The following is a 19,166-nucleotide window of genomic DNA, read 5'->3' on the forward strand; positions in this document are numbered from 1 at the left end:
TAGGAAAGCAGATACTGTGTAATTTCTTACATGGTAGTGAAGGACTAATAGATCACACCCGAGAGATTTAAGGACACAGATCCAAGTAGTTTTATATATCTGTATGTGTGTGTTTGCATGTTTATGCATATACATATATTTACACACACGTATATCTATGTTTAGATCCTATGGTTCCAGCATGTGCCAGTACCTATGGAGGGAACCTGATAAAAAATGAAAAGATGCCAGTTCAAAGCTTGATCTGTGAAATAGGAGGCCTGGAAGTTTGGAACAAGTTAAAAAATGGGATGATCAGCACAATGAAAACATAACAGGTGTCCAGAATGATGCAGTAAAGTCAAAGAATGGAAAAAGAAAAACTTCAGCCTGACCATGAACAAAGTTAAGATCAGAGAAAGTTTTTTTTATTAAAAATGAAAAACAAACCAGACACAGTCATAAAAAACATGAAGGATTTGATAAATGCTCATAGAGTTCTGGGAATAATTGGATTAAATTTCGTAATTAGTAAAAAAAAAAAGATAAGTGAAATTTTCAATGATCATTAATTTGGTTTCAAAGAATTCAGCCTTTTCTCTTTTTGCTTCAAAATTAGGACTTAATTTGTTGTAGGCTGCTCTTTTAAGGGATCATTATCAGCTTCAAAAACATTCTCAAGTGAAGGATAATCATATCACTAGAAAACAGTTTAGGATACTTAACTGAAAAATACAATAATATTTACAATATCCTGAAGACTGATATTTTATTTTTTTGTGAGAGAGAGTATGAGATTACTGCTGATTAATTTGTGGACATCTTCATTTAACTCTCTTCTCTTAAAACCATGTTTTTGCATAAAAAAATGTGGTAGAGCTGGGTTTTGATTTTAAGTTTGCTTAAGTACAAACTATCATAAATGAACTTTTCTGCCAGGGTAGCAAATAATTAGTCCATCACTATTTCTGTATTATTCAAAATATGAAACTTTTTTTACTAATATATCAGATATCCTGTCTAGAGTAGATGGAGATGAAATAGGACTTTATAATATAACATATCAAGTATAACATAACAAACCAATATGATAGAATAAATAAAAGTTAATAAATAAAGAAAAATATTTACGAAATAAAAAGAACCAGGACAAGATTACCCATCTGAGTCCAGTATTGTCAGGGCCTGTAAATGTGGAATGACCCACTGGGGTCTACTTGCATCAAGCTCACTGGAATCTCAAAGCTAAAATGTTCATAGTGCTGCAGCTGGAATGGTTGTCCATAGGTACTCAAACAAATTGCAACAATTTGTGTGTTACTATTTTGTAAATACTATTAGTTTAATGTGAGGAACATCATTATTTAATATATGCAAAATAGATTCTGTTTTGCTAAACCACAACAATTTCTGAAATTTTAACCAACCCCCCCACCCCAAAATTCTACTTAGAGAGCAATCCAAATTATTTTGAAGTGCCCTTTTACAACCATGTAGATATAAATAAAATTAATCTTAGATGAATGTTCTAATGAGTATTTAATTTATGTGAAGTTGCTCAACAGCTAGAGAAGAAATTGAGAAAGGGAGGCAAACTGATTAGAGCACTTACTTAGTGAGATTCAATACATCTGGATTCAAGTGATGGCAGAATAAAACCCAAGCAAGTTCTAGCAAGTTTCTATTTTTTATAACACAGAAAAGAAGCAGGAGTATTTGCTTTTACCTATTCAAAATAAGTCTGCAAAAACCTAAAATAGTAAAGAAGATAAGGAAGTAGAGCTGTATATTTTGATGGTTAAATAGCTGTCTGCCTGTTGGAATTAAATTAGATGAATGAGCTATCAGATGAATGCATAATGCTACACCATTGTAACACTTTGTGATGTGTTTGGTCGTTCTGAAGCTGCAGATTAGCAGCTTGAGAGTTGCCAATGACATGCTAAAATTTATTTTTAAACTTTTCATTGGTATACTACAGCTTGTTTTTATGTTGTTGTCTGTAAGACATTTTAAAATTATAATTTTGAAGTCCTGTTTTGAAAAAGCTGTTACCAAACTCCTCGTACTCCAGGCTGAACAAGCCAAGGGACCTCAGCCACACCTCCTGAGTGTTGCCCTCAAGATCTCCTCTGCACACACTCTGATCATTTGATGTCCTTCATATATTGAGACAGCCAGGACTGCACACTGTACCTGAGGTGGGGACATTCCAGAGCTATAAAGAAAGGGACAGTCCCCCTTGCCTGGCTGGCCATGCTGGGCCTGATGGCCCCAGGACAGGCTTGTCCCTCCTGGCTGCCAGGACACTGCTGGCTCACATTGAACTTGCCATCAGCCCGTGGCCCCAGATCTCTCTACGTGGATGTGCTCTCCAGCCTCAATAAAGAAATAACTATTTCAGAGAAGCTTTTAATAAAGCTTGCTAAATAATTTAGGCCCATGGTTCATTTAGAACCCTCTAAAGCTGCAATTTTCTTTAATTGATAAGACTTATAAAATGTGACTCAAATTGACAATATGCAATTTGATGACGATTCATAAAATATCACTTGTTTTTAATTGCACCTATGCAATTGCTAGTGATAGATAAGGAAATGACTACTAATTACATAAGAAAAAACTTTATTACTGTAAATTTTGTACTTTAAATCACCACATAAAATGTTTTTATTACTTATGTTCCAAGAGTAGTGTAGTAATGTAATTTATCACATGAAGAACTTTAAATATAAACTTCAAGTGGAAAGGCCAATTCAAATATGTAAATTCAAATTCTAAATTAATTCTGAAAGATTCTAAGTAAATTTTTGATGGTTAGGTTAGTATTAGGGGTTTTTGCTTTGTTTTGTTTTTATCATGCAATAAATATTTTTTTTTTGCCTAAACATTTTATTATGTGGTATATTAAAAAAAAGCCATATAGAATGCAGAACATTGCACTCTGGAAAGCATTTATGTGGTGAGGAGAGATAAGTCCTGTAAAAATGATTGAGTGTTCAAAAGATACCTAAACCAATTCAAAGGAAGTTTTCTAAGATACTTGTTTTACTCTTACTTCATCCTTGGCTATCTGCTCATCAAGGCTTGCATCTCACTTGTAGCAAGATTCATTTATGCAAAACACAGCTTACTAAAATTGTCAGATTATTATTTTTGGTGAAATTACTCTTTCTAGCTTGAAGTAAAATGAAAGGTTTTTCACTGACTTCCATAGTGGTACTTTTAATTTTTTGCATGCATAAACTTGATGGATATGTTTATCTGTTTTATCTAAGCTACACATCTATACAGTATACATGTTTTTTGTCAAGTGGTGCCAGCCATATGTTTTTGTATGTATACTTTATATGAGATGCATTTTCTCTAAATTCAGAGCACTTAATTCCTGACTACTGAGAGATCCAAATGTTTGTAGCTTTATACTTCAAGTAGTCATTTATGCTGCTACAAACAGCACTTTGTGCAGTTGCTTACAATTTGAAAATAACCATAAGTGTTTGGAATTAATTACTTGCAGATTTTAAAATGCAGTTTGTAAATCGTGTAGAGTTGAATTCATGAAGCCTCAGGCACTATCTGCTATCAAATTACTGCGAGCATAGTGATGCACTAAGATTCCTGAGCACTGACTATCTCAAACTATCTTTCTCAAAACCATGACATAAAGAAGGCCATGGCCAAAAATGATGATCAGTCCAAGAAGGCCAACTCGCTCTGGAACCAGCTGTGTAAGACCAGACAGTTTCTGTCCTACCCTCTGAGCAGTTCAGCCACATCCAGCTTGCCTGCACTCACTTAAGCAATGCATTTTGCTTTACTATTTAACAGTCTGGTTTCCTTAGCCTGTGTGCCACTTGTGATGAAGGAAATTCCCAAAGCATATCCACATATGTCAGAGAGAAAATATTCTCTGGTTCAGGCTGCTTTCTGTGGTCTTACCTAGCTGACTAATGTTCTCTTTCTGTTTCTGTGTTCGCTTGACTTCTTGCAAATCTCTTCAGAATGGTGTTGTGAATAGATTAAAGGGCTATGCATCCCTTTGGGCAGATAGCTGTAGTATTCTGAGTTCCTTTGGCTCTCACTGGTAATGCACAGTGTATAAATTTAGATTTTTTTCATGTGCTTGCCAGTAATAATAAACTACATTTCAGCTGTAAAATTCTGAGCTTTAGAGCCCAAAGATTATCCAAGAGCTGTGTAGCAGGAACAGTGAGGAGTATAGTATTTACCACTAGTATGTTACTTAATGTCAGTATAAACGCAGTGGGAGATGATATAATTGAGGATGCTGTCATAACAAAATTTAACAGCAGCAGCTAATACCAAAGAGATATGGCTGACATAGGATTTTGCTCATCTTGCTGGTTAACCTGCATGGGAAAAGTCTGCTTGCTGGCTTTCAAGAATACAGGTGGAACTGTTATGTGTTTGAAACTGAAACTTAAAAGTGTAGGAACAAGATGTATGAAGTTAACTTGTTTTTCTTTACTGCATTGGATGATGATCTGTAATGAAGTGCTAGAAAGTTATTAAAAAAAAATGAAAAAAGCAAAACTGCAGCAACAACAACAACAACAAAAAACCCAACAAAACACACAGACACACACACACATACAAAAACACTTGGAAAAAAGAGTAATTTTAGTTATCATTCAGTAACAAAACTTAATTCTCCTTTCTGATTTATTACAGATTTACAGTAATTTTCAAATTACTGTAAATCTGTAAGTAAGTTTTCAAATTATTTTAATCTTTGAATGTATTATGCACCAGGAAATTTTACTGGATTCTCAGCTTTATCTGTGGTTCTTTAATTTTCACTTCCTTTCCCCCTTTCATTCCTCAGAGGCACAATGGTCATTTCAATATGCAGGGTATAAAAAGCCAGAAATTGAGGAAGAAATCACAGAAGTGGCCTGATTTCACCAACAAAAAGAAATCTTTTAAGAAAGTCAATCTATTCTAGCTCTATTCCTTCATTTTCAAAAAGAAAAAACTTATAAATATCAGGATCTAGAAAGTAAGATATGAAATTTATTGAGAAGACATGATCTTCTCTGAAAAATTTCTGTGCCAAGAAATTAAATCAATAAGGCTTTGGTAGACAAGGTTATGTCACATTTGTTTATGTCAAAATTTATTTTGCATGTAGAAACATTAAGATAGGTACCTGTTTGAATCATTCAGCAGCTTTCTTCTTTTTAGTCAAATTAATGCTCTATACATTACTTAAGCATTAAAGAAACTATTCTGTTTCTCCCTCACTTGCAAATTTTCCTTTTATTTCAGTCACTTATTGGCTATTTAGCCCCTTTTAATAGTCTCCTGTTTTTAATGTCCAGACCCAGTATTCTTCTTCCTTTGATTTATAAATCCTTTTTCCTTCAAATTCTCCTTTAAAACACATTTTCATTGACAGGCTTTCAATTATGATTGAGAAGAGCAGCTCTACTCCTACCCTGTTCTGTTGTCTTAATTAGCTATTCAGTTATTATCCTAATTAGACTATAAGTTCCTTGTGTTATGCATCTTGCCAACCTATGTGTTTGTGAATCTCCATATGCACTTACGGTATGCAAATAATACCTAATGATAGTAGGAATAGTAGGAGTAAATAAAGATGATAAAACAGATAAAAATAAAATGCTTCTCTTCTGATCCTTCTATGCAGAAATATTTTTAATTACTATTGCTTTGGCTTTCATAGTCACATTATCAAAGCCACCTGATGAATTTTTAATTTTTTATGTCAATGAATTGTGTGGATGACATATTTTCTTGTGGGTTTTTAATTATATGTTTTAATATCAAATACTGCTGGTAGTCAGAAAGTTTTTAAAGCTTTCAATGAAATCTTACTGACCAAGGAAAATACAAGACATTTACTAAATCCTTTGACAAAATATTAAATAACATCCAAGATTTAGGAGAAAATTCCTATGCCTTTAATTTTAAAAAGTTGGTAATTATCATTAAAAATATATATTATTAACTGATGATGAATGAACCTTGGAAGGTCCATCTGTCAACAAAACCTTCTGAATTTGTCATCTGTAAACATTCTGATTCAGAACAAAGGAAAAAAAACTCAGAAAGGCTACTATGGTGTTATTAATTCCTCCTAGTTTAGGACAGCATTTAAACCTGTAAGAATTTTTTTTCAGGTTTTTTTTTTTGGTTTTTTTTTTTTTGTTATAAGTGAAAGAAAATAATTATTCAGTATTTTTAGATTTGTATCACAGAGTCTAAATGTTTTTATGTGATTTTGTGCCCAGTTCTTTTTTAGGCTTCTTCTGTGCACACATTTGCAGAGCCAGGCTCTCCAAATCAGCTCATAATAGGTGTCCCTGCTAACCTTCATTCTTGTTTGGCCTGGTCCTGCAGTGACACCAACAAGGAAAAAAAGCCAGAAAACCCAAACCAAAAGCCTCTGCTGCTTAAAAGCCAGACAACATTCCATTCCATTTGCTTGGATAATATTTTGTTTCTGTGTGTGCATATACTTAAGGGTCCTCAGTGGGTAGAGAAGAACTGGATTTGCTATGGCAGAAACAAGGATGGTGATTCACTTGTTTGAAGTGAAGCTTCATTAGTAATTGATATTCTGTTCATCAGCTGAAGGAGCTTGTGGAGGGACACTACGTGGGACAAGTGGAACTATTTCAAGTCCACACTTCCCTTCTGAGTATGAGAATAATGCTGATTGCACCTGGACCATATTGGCTGAACCAGGAGACACCATTGCTTTGGTCTTTACTGACTTCCAGTTAGAGGAAGGATATGACTTCCTAGAGATCAGTGGAACAGAAGCACCATCAATATGGTAAGTCAGAGATCTTGCAAAGACCTCACTTCCTGTTTTTCTTTTTTTGGAGCCTATCTGAAAAGATAGCAGAGGATATTTAAGATATTTTCTACGTGTTAGTAATGACCATTTTTTTCTGTGTTTTTTTGGTCCTTTTCACCTTTCAGAATGGGAAAAAATCCAGTTTGCTTCTGTTTCTTTCCACATCTTTGTCCTTCCTCTTATTTTCCTCCATTTACCAGAGTTATATTTGTAAGGTATCTTATCAGTGAGCATTTAATTAATGTTACATATTTGAACTTGGTATAAGAGCATTTTCTGATGTTGTCTTGAATGACTTATGGTATTGTATTTCAGCAATGAAAGTAGTGAGCAAAAGTCAGCCTGAGTAAGAAAGGAAAATATAGACAGCTAAGACATGACATCTTATTCTAAATAGGCAGTGATTCAGTCTTACTACATGTACACATGTATGCAAGCATTACTATCTGATGTTAGCTGATATTAAAACTGTTTGCTTAGTAATAGTAGGGATTAGTAATTGTAATACTTAATCTACATTCTCTGCCCTAAGTAAAAGATGGTAGTTCTGCCTGTGGGAATGGATTAAGTTGTGGAACAGTTTGTATTATGATTTCTTTGCAGCCTACATATGCAGGGTTTTCATCCTTTCCATCTCTGAGAATGTCCTGTGCTTGACATATGCACCATCGCTATAAAATTTAGCCTAGAAAAATGTAGACCTTCTCACAGATAACTGATAGTTATTATCTTCAGAGTGCATTTCTAGAGATAGGAAGCAATCCCACTGTTATTTTAATGTCATAACAGGCTAGACAGTGCAATATATTAATTATTGTGAGGTTCTAGCAAGCATTTGATCTTTTGAAAATCTATCAATAAAATCTATCAATAAAAATGTGGGGTAACTATACTTGGCAACTATGTAAAAACCTTTGGTTTAAAGACACGTAGATCTATGTAACTGATGCCAAGATGATTTTTTTGCCTTTTCTTTTATATACCTTATATATACCTTATATAACTTTTATGTATCCTCAGTATTCTTAGTATGTGAATTTGTAATTCCTTAAGTCTGACAACTTAGCATAGCCCTAGTATTCTGTGAGGCCAGGAGACCAAACATCCTAAAGGCTTCACTGTAGGAGCCTGGAGGGCCCTATGCTATTTTGGGAAACGAAGGTCCTCTCTAGAACATATCCTGTAGAGATTTGACCCATCCAAGGGGGATTCCTCACATGGGGGAATAGCACACCATTCATCCAGGCCTCCCATTGGGGCATCCTTGTTAGAGATGCTAATTTGTAAGGTCTATAAATTGTATACACGTGTGCATATTGTGTGTGTGCATTGCGGCACATTCCACCTTGGTGAAATGGCAGGCCATAAGGATCCTTATTAAATACTGTGGTGGTGCGTATTTCTGGGAGTTACCTGGTTTCTGTGTAGACCCTCCCTGCAGCTGTGACGTGTTTTCCCCTCCCCTCCCTGTCCCTGAAGCGTTATCCCATTGGTTGGTGTTATATGTCCCCCGGCCCCTCTCCTGAGGTTTGAAAAAGCCCGCGAAGGAGAAACCCGGCCTCTTCTCTCCTCTGGAATCCAGCCAGAATAAACATCCTCCGTTACCTGGAGGGAGAAGCAGCACCTTTTTGGTCTTTTTCTTGGTCATGAAGGATCTCCCTGAACCCCTCCATCGACAGAGCTAGCTTGGATTACTTCGAGGGGCAAAGGGACGATCTCTTCAAAATACCAAGCTAAAAACCCTTTATCCCTTAACCATGTCTGACTCTCAGCTTTTTAAGACCAGGAAAAGGCATCATCACAAGATTACCCTCTAACATTTCCACATGAGCAAAAGTTGTGTAATGGCAGTAAGTGAAGCAGCTTGATATCAAATTAAGTGCTCATGTCTGTCTGAGGTACACAGTCTAAGTAAGTACCCCCTTGCCTCTCACTCATGCACAGACATGCACAACAATCATCAATGACAAAGTTTTCTTCTTAGGACTTCTAAGGCTCAGAAGCTGAAATCTTGACGAGGAAGAACTAACGCAATTTTGCTACAGAACATAAAAATATGTCCATTTGATTTTGTGTTAGAGACTCTACTAGACACTTTACAACATACTTGTGCTTTTGATTTCTGGTAATAGATGAAGAATATGAGCAGAAGACATTGGAAACTTTCTGCATTGATCTCATGCAATATTGATCAGCTTTACATTGGAACAGAGATATAATAAGAATTTTATTTCTTCTAGAATTCAATATCAACATTTTTTTTGCTTTCTGTGGTATGCTAGAGATCATTATTTAGCACTGATCACTAAAACCTGTATTATTTGTGTGTTCACAATAAATTAGCAACAATAAATATTGGATAATATTATAATTTGGGTTGGAAGCAACCTTAAAAGATCATGTAGTAATACCCCTCTAATATGAGCAAGGACATCTTTAACTGGATCATAGGTTGCTCAGTCCTGACCTTGAATGTTTCTGGGGATGGGCACTCACCACCTCTCAGGGCAACCAGTGTTTCCAGTGTTTCTCCACCCTCGCTGTCAAAAAATGTCTTCTTTATATGTAGTCTAAATCTACTCGTTAAAGTCATTACTCCTTGTCCTATCAAATCAGGTTCTGCTAAAATAATCTGTTCCTCTATTATAAACTTCTTTTAAGTACTGAAAGGCTGAAATGAAATCTCCACAGAGCCTTCCCTTTCCAGGCTGAACAGCCACAATTCTCTCAGCCTTTTCTCATATGAGAGGTGTTCAAGCCTTATCATTTCTGTGGCCCTCGTCTGTACTCGGTTGAACAGGTCTTTCCTGGGCTGAGACACAGAGCTGAACGTAGAACTCTAGGTAGGGTCTCACCAGAGCAGAGCAGAGGAAAGCAGAGGGTCAAAATCCCCTTCATTGCCCTTCTGGCTATGGTGCTTTTGATGCAGCCCAGCACACATTTGGATTTTGGGGCCACATGATGCAAGCTCATGTCCAGTCACCCACCAGCACCCTCAAGTCCTTCTTGGCAGGGCTGCTCTCAATCTGTTCATCCCCTAGATTGGGGATTGATATGAGGGGTTGTCCTGACCCAGGTGCAGCACTTTACACTTGGCTTTTTTGACCCTTGTGAGTTTTCCATGGGTCCACTTTTTAAGCTTGTCCTGGTACCTCTGTGTTACATTCTGCTGCACATTAGGGAGGTTACAGCCCCCAGTGATTGACGTGGAAATCAACAAGATGGGTCTCTGCTTTGTTAAACTCAGGAACCCATTTTTTGGGGTGTCACCAACACAGGAACCAACTCAGCTTAATCCAAAGTTGGAGAACCCCAAACCAAGGCAGGCTTTTGGGTTTTGGTCACTGCAAGGGAGAAGCCCCAGGGGCACAAACTAATATGGATACAATAGGAGGGGTTAATGCAGAAAACAACGAATTGCAGCACAAGAAAGGCAGAACTTGGACGGGCTGAAACCCCATGAGGGATTTTGGGGGTGGAGCAACTTTTCCCAGGCATACAGGGCACATCCCCAGAGACAGAGGGCTGGAATCCACTGTTCCCTGGACTTAAAGCTACACTTCTCAGTTAAACGCTACTTTTCTAAAACCAAATCCTTGCCATTTTGGGTGGGGGTACTCCACACCTCTGGATGGCATCCTATTCCTCAGGTGTGTCAATATACCACACATTTTGGTGTCATCAGCAACCTTGCACTTTATCCTGCTCTCTATGTCATGGATGAAGATACTATGAACAGTACTGGCATCAGTGATACCAGTGCAGGATTAGTACAGGATCACTGATTAAAGTCTGGAGAAGCTGTGGGGAGTTTTGTAAGAAATGTTTAAAGGATTATTGGAAAATTTGGAATGAAGCTACACATTTAGCTATATTTAAGCCAGAACAGTTACCATAGCGACATTAGAGCCATGCTAAATGTAGTGCATTCTGTAATATGCTAAAATCAGCTGTGTGTCTAAATGGGAAGTTGTTCCATACTTAAAACTAATGGTCTAGGAGTGTTATCATCTAAAAATGTGACTTTTTTTTAATTGCTCCCTTTTATTGTATCTGGCATCTTGTCAACAGCTTTAGACATTAATTCTGTATTAGGAGTCTCATATTCCATTAGCACGGTCTGGTAATTAGGTTTGTTTTTCCCCTTAGAGGAATACTTGCTGTAGAATAAGTGAAAAAAGACACATACATGAGCACTGTAAAAGCTAGAAAGAGAGAAGAATTAAGAAAGTAATTTCAGACTGATTATTCTTTAGCGGTTTTAGTGTATGATGCAATATGTCTGGATTACCCTCTCCAAACATATCAGCAAGGTTAGAAGCAGTTCCAGCATGATTGCAGTAAAAAAAGACACACATATTTCTTTAAGTAAAGCAATGGAAATGCAAGAACAAGTGGAATCTAAATGCTGAAGGAAAATAATCTTATGTAGCTATAAAATATGTAAGAGATTTTATGCTATAGTAATAATATAGGTTATACATTTTACTCCTACATAAAAGATTTTTTAATATTAATTATATACCGCATGTTTCTAGACTTGTTTTATAGGATGTTCAGTTAATTTCCTTCTTATATAGCTGATCATTGGTTTGTTTTCCAATGCATTGCTAAGGAAGAAGAAATTTGTTTACATTTTCTTATTTTTAAAATCACTCATATGGTCCATCCTAATGGACGTTTATAAAACATCCATTTAGTTTATAAAAGAGTTGAGATATTTCTTTTATATACATGATATAGTTAGAAGGTCTAAAGCTATTCAAGGTTAATTTGTTTGGGGATTTTTTTGTTTGTTTTGAGTGTGGTTTTTTTTTGTTTTTTTTTTTTTTAATTAGAGAGGAGTTATGTAGCTCTACATCTTGAATGAATATAGGCGATCACATTTTTAATTCTGCTTTGAATCAATAAAGTGTCAACAGGCTTTAGAAGAGGAACATCAGTGCAAAATTAATGTGAAGGACATAGAAAAGATTTTTTAATCTGTAAAATAAGTGGAAATATCAGTTAGACTGTAGGTGAAAAAAAACTTTTTGAATTTGAATAATTTCTTTAGTTTACTATTACATAACAAGTTTTAGATGTAAGTTTATTTTGAGTTGGTAAGGTATTGCTTGCATTGCCACAAACAGTACTTGTGGGAGCATAACAGGAAGACTGACTCTGCTATGTGTGGAGCCTATGTCCAAGTCCACCAAATAGTTGACCTTTTGGGTCTGAAGGGCTCCTGTGTTTTTAATTATTAGAACATTTAAAACAAAACACTAAAAAAATTCTGAGCATTGAATGTAACTTTTAACATACTTCCAAACATGTCCTTTAGACCTCTGATTAATTTTTATAGTACTTAAAATTAAATCAAGGTTGGATCTAAAGATAGTATTAAGAAGTATCTTAAGTATCTTAGAAATCCAGACTTCAGCTGAACACAGCTAAAGTTTTGAAAACAGAATTTTCACACCTTTGAAATAGAATTCTATTACTTAGGGAAAGCATCCTATTAAAAATCTTAGTCTTTCCCAGGACTCCTCTTTGACATGGAAGTGTGGGATTTTTTATTATTATTTGTAGGTTAGGTAAAGCTGGACAATTCACATGGGCAAAGATAGGTCCAACTCAGGCTTTTTCATGTAAGTGTGGCTTGGCCATAATTTTTACAAGATCATCAAATTATCTTAAACTGTTATACTGTGTATGAAAGGTGATTGTGATACTAAGAACAATTCTGCAATTATTGTTGAACTTAGAAATTAGAATTTAACAAATGTTCAATTTTTTTTTTCTCTTTGACCTTACAATATTGATTTTATCTTACTGTGCTCCAATTTAAACCCAAAATTAATATTCTTCACTTTTTTGTCAGTATTTTCCAATGCAGGAGAATGAACTACACTTCATACTTTTTAGTCTGAATTAATTTCCTAATACTATTTAAAATTACCTTAAGGTTATTCTGACTTCCTTATAAATCATTTCAATATCATAGTGAGAGGCCATAAAAATGTATGTGGATGTGAGAGTGATTTGGAAGCAGCACTAATGAATTGCTGTAATCTTGGCATACAATTTGACATAAGTACCTGGAGTCATCCGAAACTCACTTCTTGTTCCTATGTTAATGAGTAACTCCTGTCACAGCTGGATACTATTTTGTGTTTCTTAGCTAAATACACCAGTCCAAACACTCAGATACATTTAAAAATAGTAGGATTTCAATTTGTATACTTTCTGTCCTGTTTGTAGATCTGTTGTTATCTTAATTACCACCCTCCTTGTGAGAGGCCTATAGCAAAGTAATGCATGAGGTAATGGAGTGGTCTAGATCACCCTTTCGATAGACACCTATGGCTAGATCCAGACAGCTGAGCTGAGTGTTTAGCTCAGAATTACCTAATTATACAGCTAAAGAGCACCATCTATTGGTTTGCTGATGAAAGCTGTATCGCTTGTGGATCACCTTCAATAAAGTAGCTCTGCACCAGGAAAAAGCCTTGGGATGTAGCTGTGCCTAATAAGGCACTATTTTTTTTTCTTTCTCCATCAAGTGAGAAAAGATATGCTATGGTCATGCAACAAAGGGAAGGCAGAGCCCAGCTTTTTCATTTGAGGAATCTATTAAATTTTTATTAATTTATGTGTAATTGCTTACTTTTTTAGCCTCTTTAGGGTTATCACGACCTTTTTTGTCTCACCAGGGAAATTCTGCAAAGTTATATGCTAGTCTTGGAGTTACTGATAAAGGGTTCTCCTGCTGTCTGATAGTTTTTGGAAGCTCTTGCCTTTCTCTATCTTTTAACTGGATTTCCCCTATCAGCTGTTTCAGTTAGGAAAACAGTAAGTACAAGCTTCTCTACTTGATAACCTGTCTGTCTGACCAGACACAAGCAGTTTTTTTGCAGGAAAGCAGGTTGCATAGTTACCCTCAAATTCTTGCTATTGACTTTCATGTTGCAAAGTTTTCTGTTACCATGTGAAAATTACATAATCTATGGCATGTAAAAATTAGCAATAATTTTATCTAGCAGTTGAATCCAACCTATTAAATATATATAGCAACAAAAAAAATGTTTAAAACTGATTTACCCTAGAGCACTATTCCACTCTAAACCCCCAAGATACATTGAAAGGACAGAGAAATTTTAAGGTGAGTGGCTAATGTAGGTTGTTTGCCTGTATGAAGAACTTTTTAAAACTGAAATATATAGTGGTCCCGACAGTACATTGCAGACTTTTCAATTCATAATATGTTTATTTACCTGGTTGGAAAGAAATTTCTGTTAATTAAGTACATTTTTGCTAAAAGATTTCATCCATACATAATTCGTTCAAACTCTCGCCGTGGCGGAAATCATCAGAAGGGATTTACATATTGAAAGCTGAATAAATGATTGAAAAATCTCCAAAATAGGTAATATGGCAAACACTGTGTCCCTTTAAAAGGCTCAGTAGAATACATCTTTTCCCCATCTTCTGAGTTCTCTCAGTCCTTTGGTACTGACTCTTGTCTCTCCAGGTTTCTCCTAGTTGTTTTTTATTGGCAATACCTATGCTCCCGCTGCTCCCTTCGCTCCCACAAATGCATCCTAATTCTGCATCCTCCCTCAGCACTTCTTGCTGTGTTAAATGATTTAAGCTTAAATTCAGTTAAAATCAATCCCAAAAAAGAATGGACAAATCATTGCTTATCCTGGTTTCTGGTAGATAAAGGGTTGAAAAACATATACCCCCAGGCATTTTTTTTAAAAAAAAAGTCAACTATGTGCTTTAGTCATAATCAAAATGGTGTATCACAAGTTTGCAAACAAAGTGCTCAACTTGAGCTCCTGTGGAGTTGTGTGATCTTGAAGAGAATGTCTCACTGGTCCCAGAGCTGTTAAGCAAGTTTCAGGAAGGATTATCCCCACTCATGTATTAGGGAATTTATACAGAAAATTGTCAGAGTGTTTTGCATAGGACATCAGCTGTGTGTACTAAACATGTCATACCGGCAACGGGTGTACTCTAGTTCTAAACGTATTGCTCTCCAGAGTCTTTTAAAATTCCCTGAGTGGGAAATAGCAAGCTTTAATTCAGTGTCTATAGCCAGTTCTTCTTTTTTTAAAAGCAGTTACTAAACCCAAACTCACACAGATAAATAGCTTCTTCACTCCTACTGTTTTTTGATAATAAGGATTAATAAGCTGATATCATCGGTGATATATCGTGTACTTGACTATATTTATCAAAACCATCATGTTCCAAAATGGATCTTCTTCAGGCATTCAAATGCCTACTTGAAAAAATGAATTATCCACAGTTGTAAGTAAATTGTTAGCAGGCCTGGAGACATACAGACATACAGTGAACACTTCTCAGTATATTTGGAGTCTATGGAAGTTAAAAAAAAAATAAAAAATAGTGTACTTAAGACACTTCACCCTTTCTGAAATTTATGTGGGAGAGAAGATGAAACCTAACTATGGTTAATAAAGCAAAGCTTAAGGGAAATTGGTATCTTAAGACAGGGTTACATTTATTTCCACCATCCTGGGCATTGTCTTCCTTGTGCTTTCAGCATCCTAGTGACTTTTTTTAATTGTTTTGATACAAGGAACATGTCTGGTTGTTGTAGGTTTTTTTATTATTTGCGTATTAAATAATGTAGCATGTATTATATAAGGAGATGAGCTTTGCTATTTGCTGTGATGAACCTACAGATTCTAATTGTTGAAATGGCCATATTGAAGAGAAGAAAAAAGAGTGAAAGTAGTGGTTTCAAAATTAAGCTGAAATGTAGCATCCAAATTTGTGTGTGATCTCTGAGTTGCTGGAATTGCACTGGAAGAAAGGAAGTGTTGTAGAGAATAAGGATGACAGTTTTCTTTCCCATTATATTGTATATATGTATATGTATAAATATGTATATATATATATATTATCTTGATATTAATCTGATTTTAGAAAATAGATCATATAGTGTCCTGCTGCAAAGACAAATCTCAATAAATGTGTTGTTTATATTATCTCTCATAGAAATCTTGCAAAAGTTCTTAGGCTTGTATTTGAAGAAAGCATATCTGAAATGCATCACTTATCTCTTGTCATTTTTTTTCATTCTAAATAATATATATAAAAATACATATTAGTATCTGCATGCATAAAAGTATGTTCAAGGTTTTGCCAGGATTTTGACCTTAAAATAGATAGGAGGGTAAATATACTTCATGCTAATAGTAGTGACTGAACTCATATAATCTCTTGCCTGTGTTAGCTGTAAGGACACAGAGGCCACTTAGCTGTTAACACCAGCATGTGAGTCGTGTATGAAGTGAGAAGTACAGAGGCACTAAATTGACACTTAATTCACAGAACACTATTGCTTTCTTTGCACCTATTAATTTACAGCTTACTGTGCTGAAGAGGCATAAAGGCTTCATTCATACCAAATCACAAACTGACAGGAACATAAGAGTGAGAGAACTCACTTAAGGAAGCACTGTGACCCACAGTATAATTTTCTACTGCATTTAAAAGAATGTGAAAAAGCACTATATTTTTTTTAAGTTAAGTATGTGAGCATGGTTTAAATACATTAAAAGAGAGCTCAGATTGTTTAAAATACCACTGCTTTACTATCTTTCTAAATAGATTTTCTAACCGTGGGGATTCAGTGTGCTCCTAAAATAGCCTTCTACTAGGTCTGTTACATTATTCTAGAATATATATACCATTAGCTTCATTTACTGACAAAATTCTTAACATTGGATTCTGAAAAATATCCTTTAATGATGAAACAGTTCATGCCAGTGTAGTCAGATTAGAAACGTTTCTTAGAGATATTCATGAATTGATAAATTTCTTGGTTTTGCACAGTATTTATCAATGACAATGCAGTCAGTCTGAAAAGTAAAACAAAACATTCAGATATTTTGACTTCTGGAATATTACATTAAATTATTCCCTTCCCTTCCCTTTTGCCATACAGCCCTGCCAAGGATTTTAGGTTTGTATGCAATAATCACAGTAGCTCTGAAAAAAAACACATCTACTCACTGATTTTAAAAAAAAAACAACAAACAAAACCAGCAAAACAACAAAACTACAAGCAAACAAAAATCCAAACCAATTGGAATTTGCACTGGAGCATTCCAATCTGTATTCTGTATTTGTTTTGAGGTTTGCATTACCACATGAGAAAGAAAAAGTTTAATGTAGAAAATCTTGCTGTTAATGTGTGTCTGCATATAAATATGAAGTCTCAAACCTGTTGAAGTAATACAGTTCATCTGGTGAAATCACAATTAACAAAGATCAATATTGGGACTACTAGATCTGTCTGGAAAATAAAAAGACAGTTATTTCCTGGATCTTAGACCAAATTCTAGTTTTGATACTTGCTTAGTTTTGCAATAATACTAGAAAATAAATCAATCATGGTGTAAATTTACCCTGGCACGAGCAGTGGCCTCTTTTGGATGGTAATTTACCAAACTGCTCTTTTAAAGCACTGTATTTTTCTACCTTATATTTCAAATATATTAGAATTTTAATATCAATTACTGCCATTTTCTAGAAGATAAAGGGAGTTTTAATACCCCCTGGGTTTTTTGACATATGCTTTCAAACACCCAAGAATATGAAAAATTGTTTGGTAGTAATTAGCATAGTTGAATGTGTTCTTACTTTCCAGCATATAAAATTATCTCAGCAATTATTTTAAGATATTAAACATTTTAGGAGAAGAATAGAATTTTATGATGTAAAAATCAAGTATGCATACAGGTCTGTTTCATTTTTTTCCTGGATATACTGAAAGTTGCTAAAACATGGTACATGACAACTAAAACATTTGTTAGTAGTTTGGGTTGTTTTCTCTCCAGCAATATATACCAATGTAGATCTACTCCTCGAAAAAACTCTTCCTGAATTTCCACTACAAGTTTTTTAGGCCAACTACCCACTAGTCTGTTGCATGTTTTCTCTGCTGAGGCCTGTGCTGTGATCTACAGCAGCTCAGAGTAAACCTGCCAATGAACCTTTCTTACAGTTAATAAATACCTTGGCCCCTGGTACCTCTGTTTAGTTAGCACACAGAATGCATCGATTATTTCCTTGACTCTAAAAGAATGTTAAATTGAATTTAAATAGCATGTTTATTGATGACTACTCTTTTTTTAAATTCCTGCACAGTAGGCTAGTGATTGGACTTAATGGGTTTTCTGCAGAGGTCTGCACTTAGAAAATACTGTGCTGTTACATATCTCTGATGTTTTAAAGAGATAGTTACTGCACAGAAAGTTTAGATATGATGTGTAGTGGTGACTGAGATATTGTTTCTGTTTATCCAATCTCTCAGATGGGCACAGAAGAAGACAATAAGTGGGGAAGGCAATTTGATGTGAATAAAAAGAAAACATAAGGATTTTGCTAGTTTATCCAAGCTTGAGGCAGCACCACAATGAAGAGTGAGAATTTCAGATCTAAACCATCTAAACAAAAAATGGAAATACTAATGGCTCCTTTTTAAACAGTGGATGCTGATGGGCATATAAACTGAAAATCTATTCCATATTCTGATAAGATTGGCAAATTATTCCATCCCACTTTTAATGAAGCAAGGAAAAGAGAAAGAAAAAAAATGCAAGTTTTCCTTACCAGAACTCACATTAGAAAAAATTAATGTTTTTAGATTGGTGCAACCCTAATATGAAAATATTTTGATTAGAAACAATACGCGCGTAAAACATTGCACGTTTTATTATTATTTAATAAAATAATTATTGTGATATATTATTATATGTAATATTTATAATATGTATTTTAGGGTAATACAGTGGATTATTTAATATTAAATTTATGCAAAATCTCATGTAGAGATACATGATTTTCTACATTTAGAGGAGACTGATCATATGCTTTTATTTTATATTCAGAGCTTTTGTAAGTAAGATATTAAAAGAAAGGCTCTATTTCCAGTATTGTTCTATAGCAAGGAAAAGACATATTTGTTTTAGAACATATGCATTTTTTCAACTTTGCCTTGAAACTAGGGACAGGATCAAATCCCTGAAAAAAAACATTTAGGAAGTAGCAAATAAATTAATTCAAATAACTTCAAGTAACTAAACTGCATATTTAGTTGCATTACCATGATAATCAAGAGTTGTCTTTTTTAGCTGACTGTAGTGAGAATAGTGCAGTGTACAATGCATGCAAGAACAGAAGAAGCATATATTCTAGCAGAGCATATATGCAGATTTATTGGACTGATATTTGGCATTTTTCTGTGTACATAAAAATATCATTAACATTACAAAGTTAAGCTTTCAAGATTAATAGTGCCATCTTTAGTTTGAGC

The 19,166-nt window shown here is 34.9% G+C and overlaps 1 protein-coding gene across 1 annotated transcript in view; it reads left to right on the forward strand.

Moving 5' to 3' along the window:
• CSMD1 (CUB and Sushi multiple domains 1) overlaps positions 1-19,166 on the forward strand; it is a 1,065,588-nt gene that overhangs the window by 556,621 nt on the left and 489,801 nt on the right. Inside the window, exon 5 of the mRNA XM_014251392.2 lies at positions 6,598-6,805. Coding sequence (XP_014106867.1) covers positions 6,598-6,805 — 208 coding nt within the window. The remainder of the gene's footprint in view (positions 1-6,597; positions 6,806-19,166) is intronic.

Source organism: Pseudopodoces humilis, chromosome 3, assembly GCF_049639895.1.
Source record: "Pseudopodoces humilis isolate 2021_Gansu_Grassland_sample_001 chromosome 3, ASM4963989v1, whole genome shotgun sequence".
NCBI lineage: Eukaryota > Metazoa > Chordata > Aves > Passeriformes > Paridae > Pseudopodoces > Pseudopodoces humilis.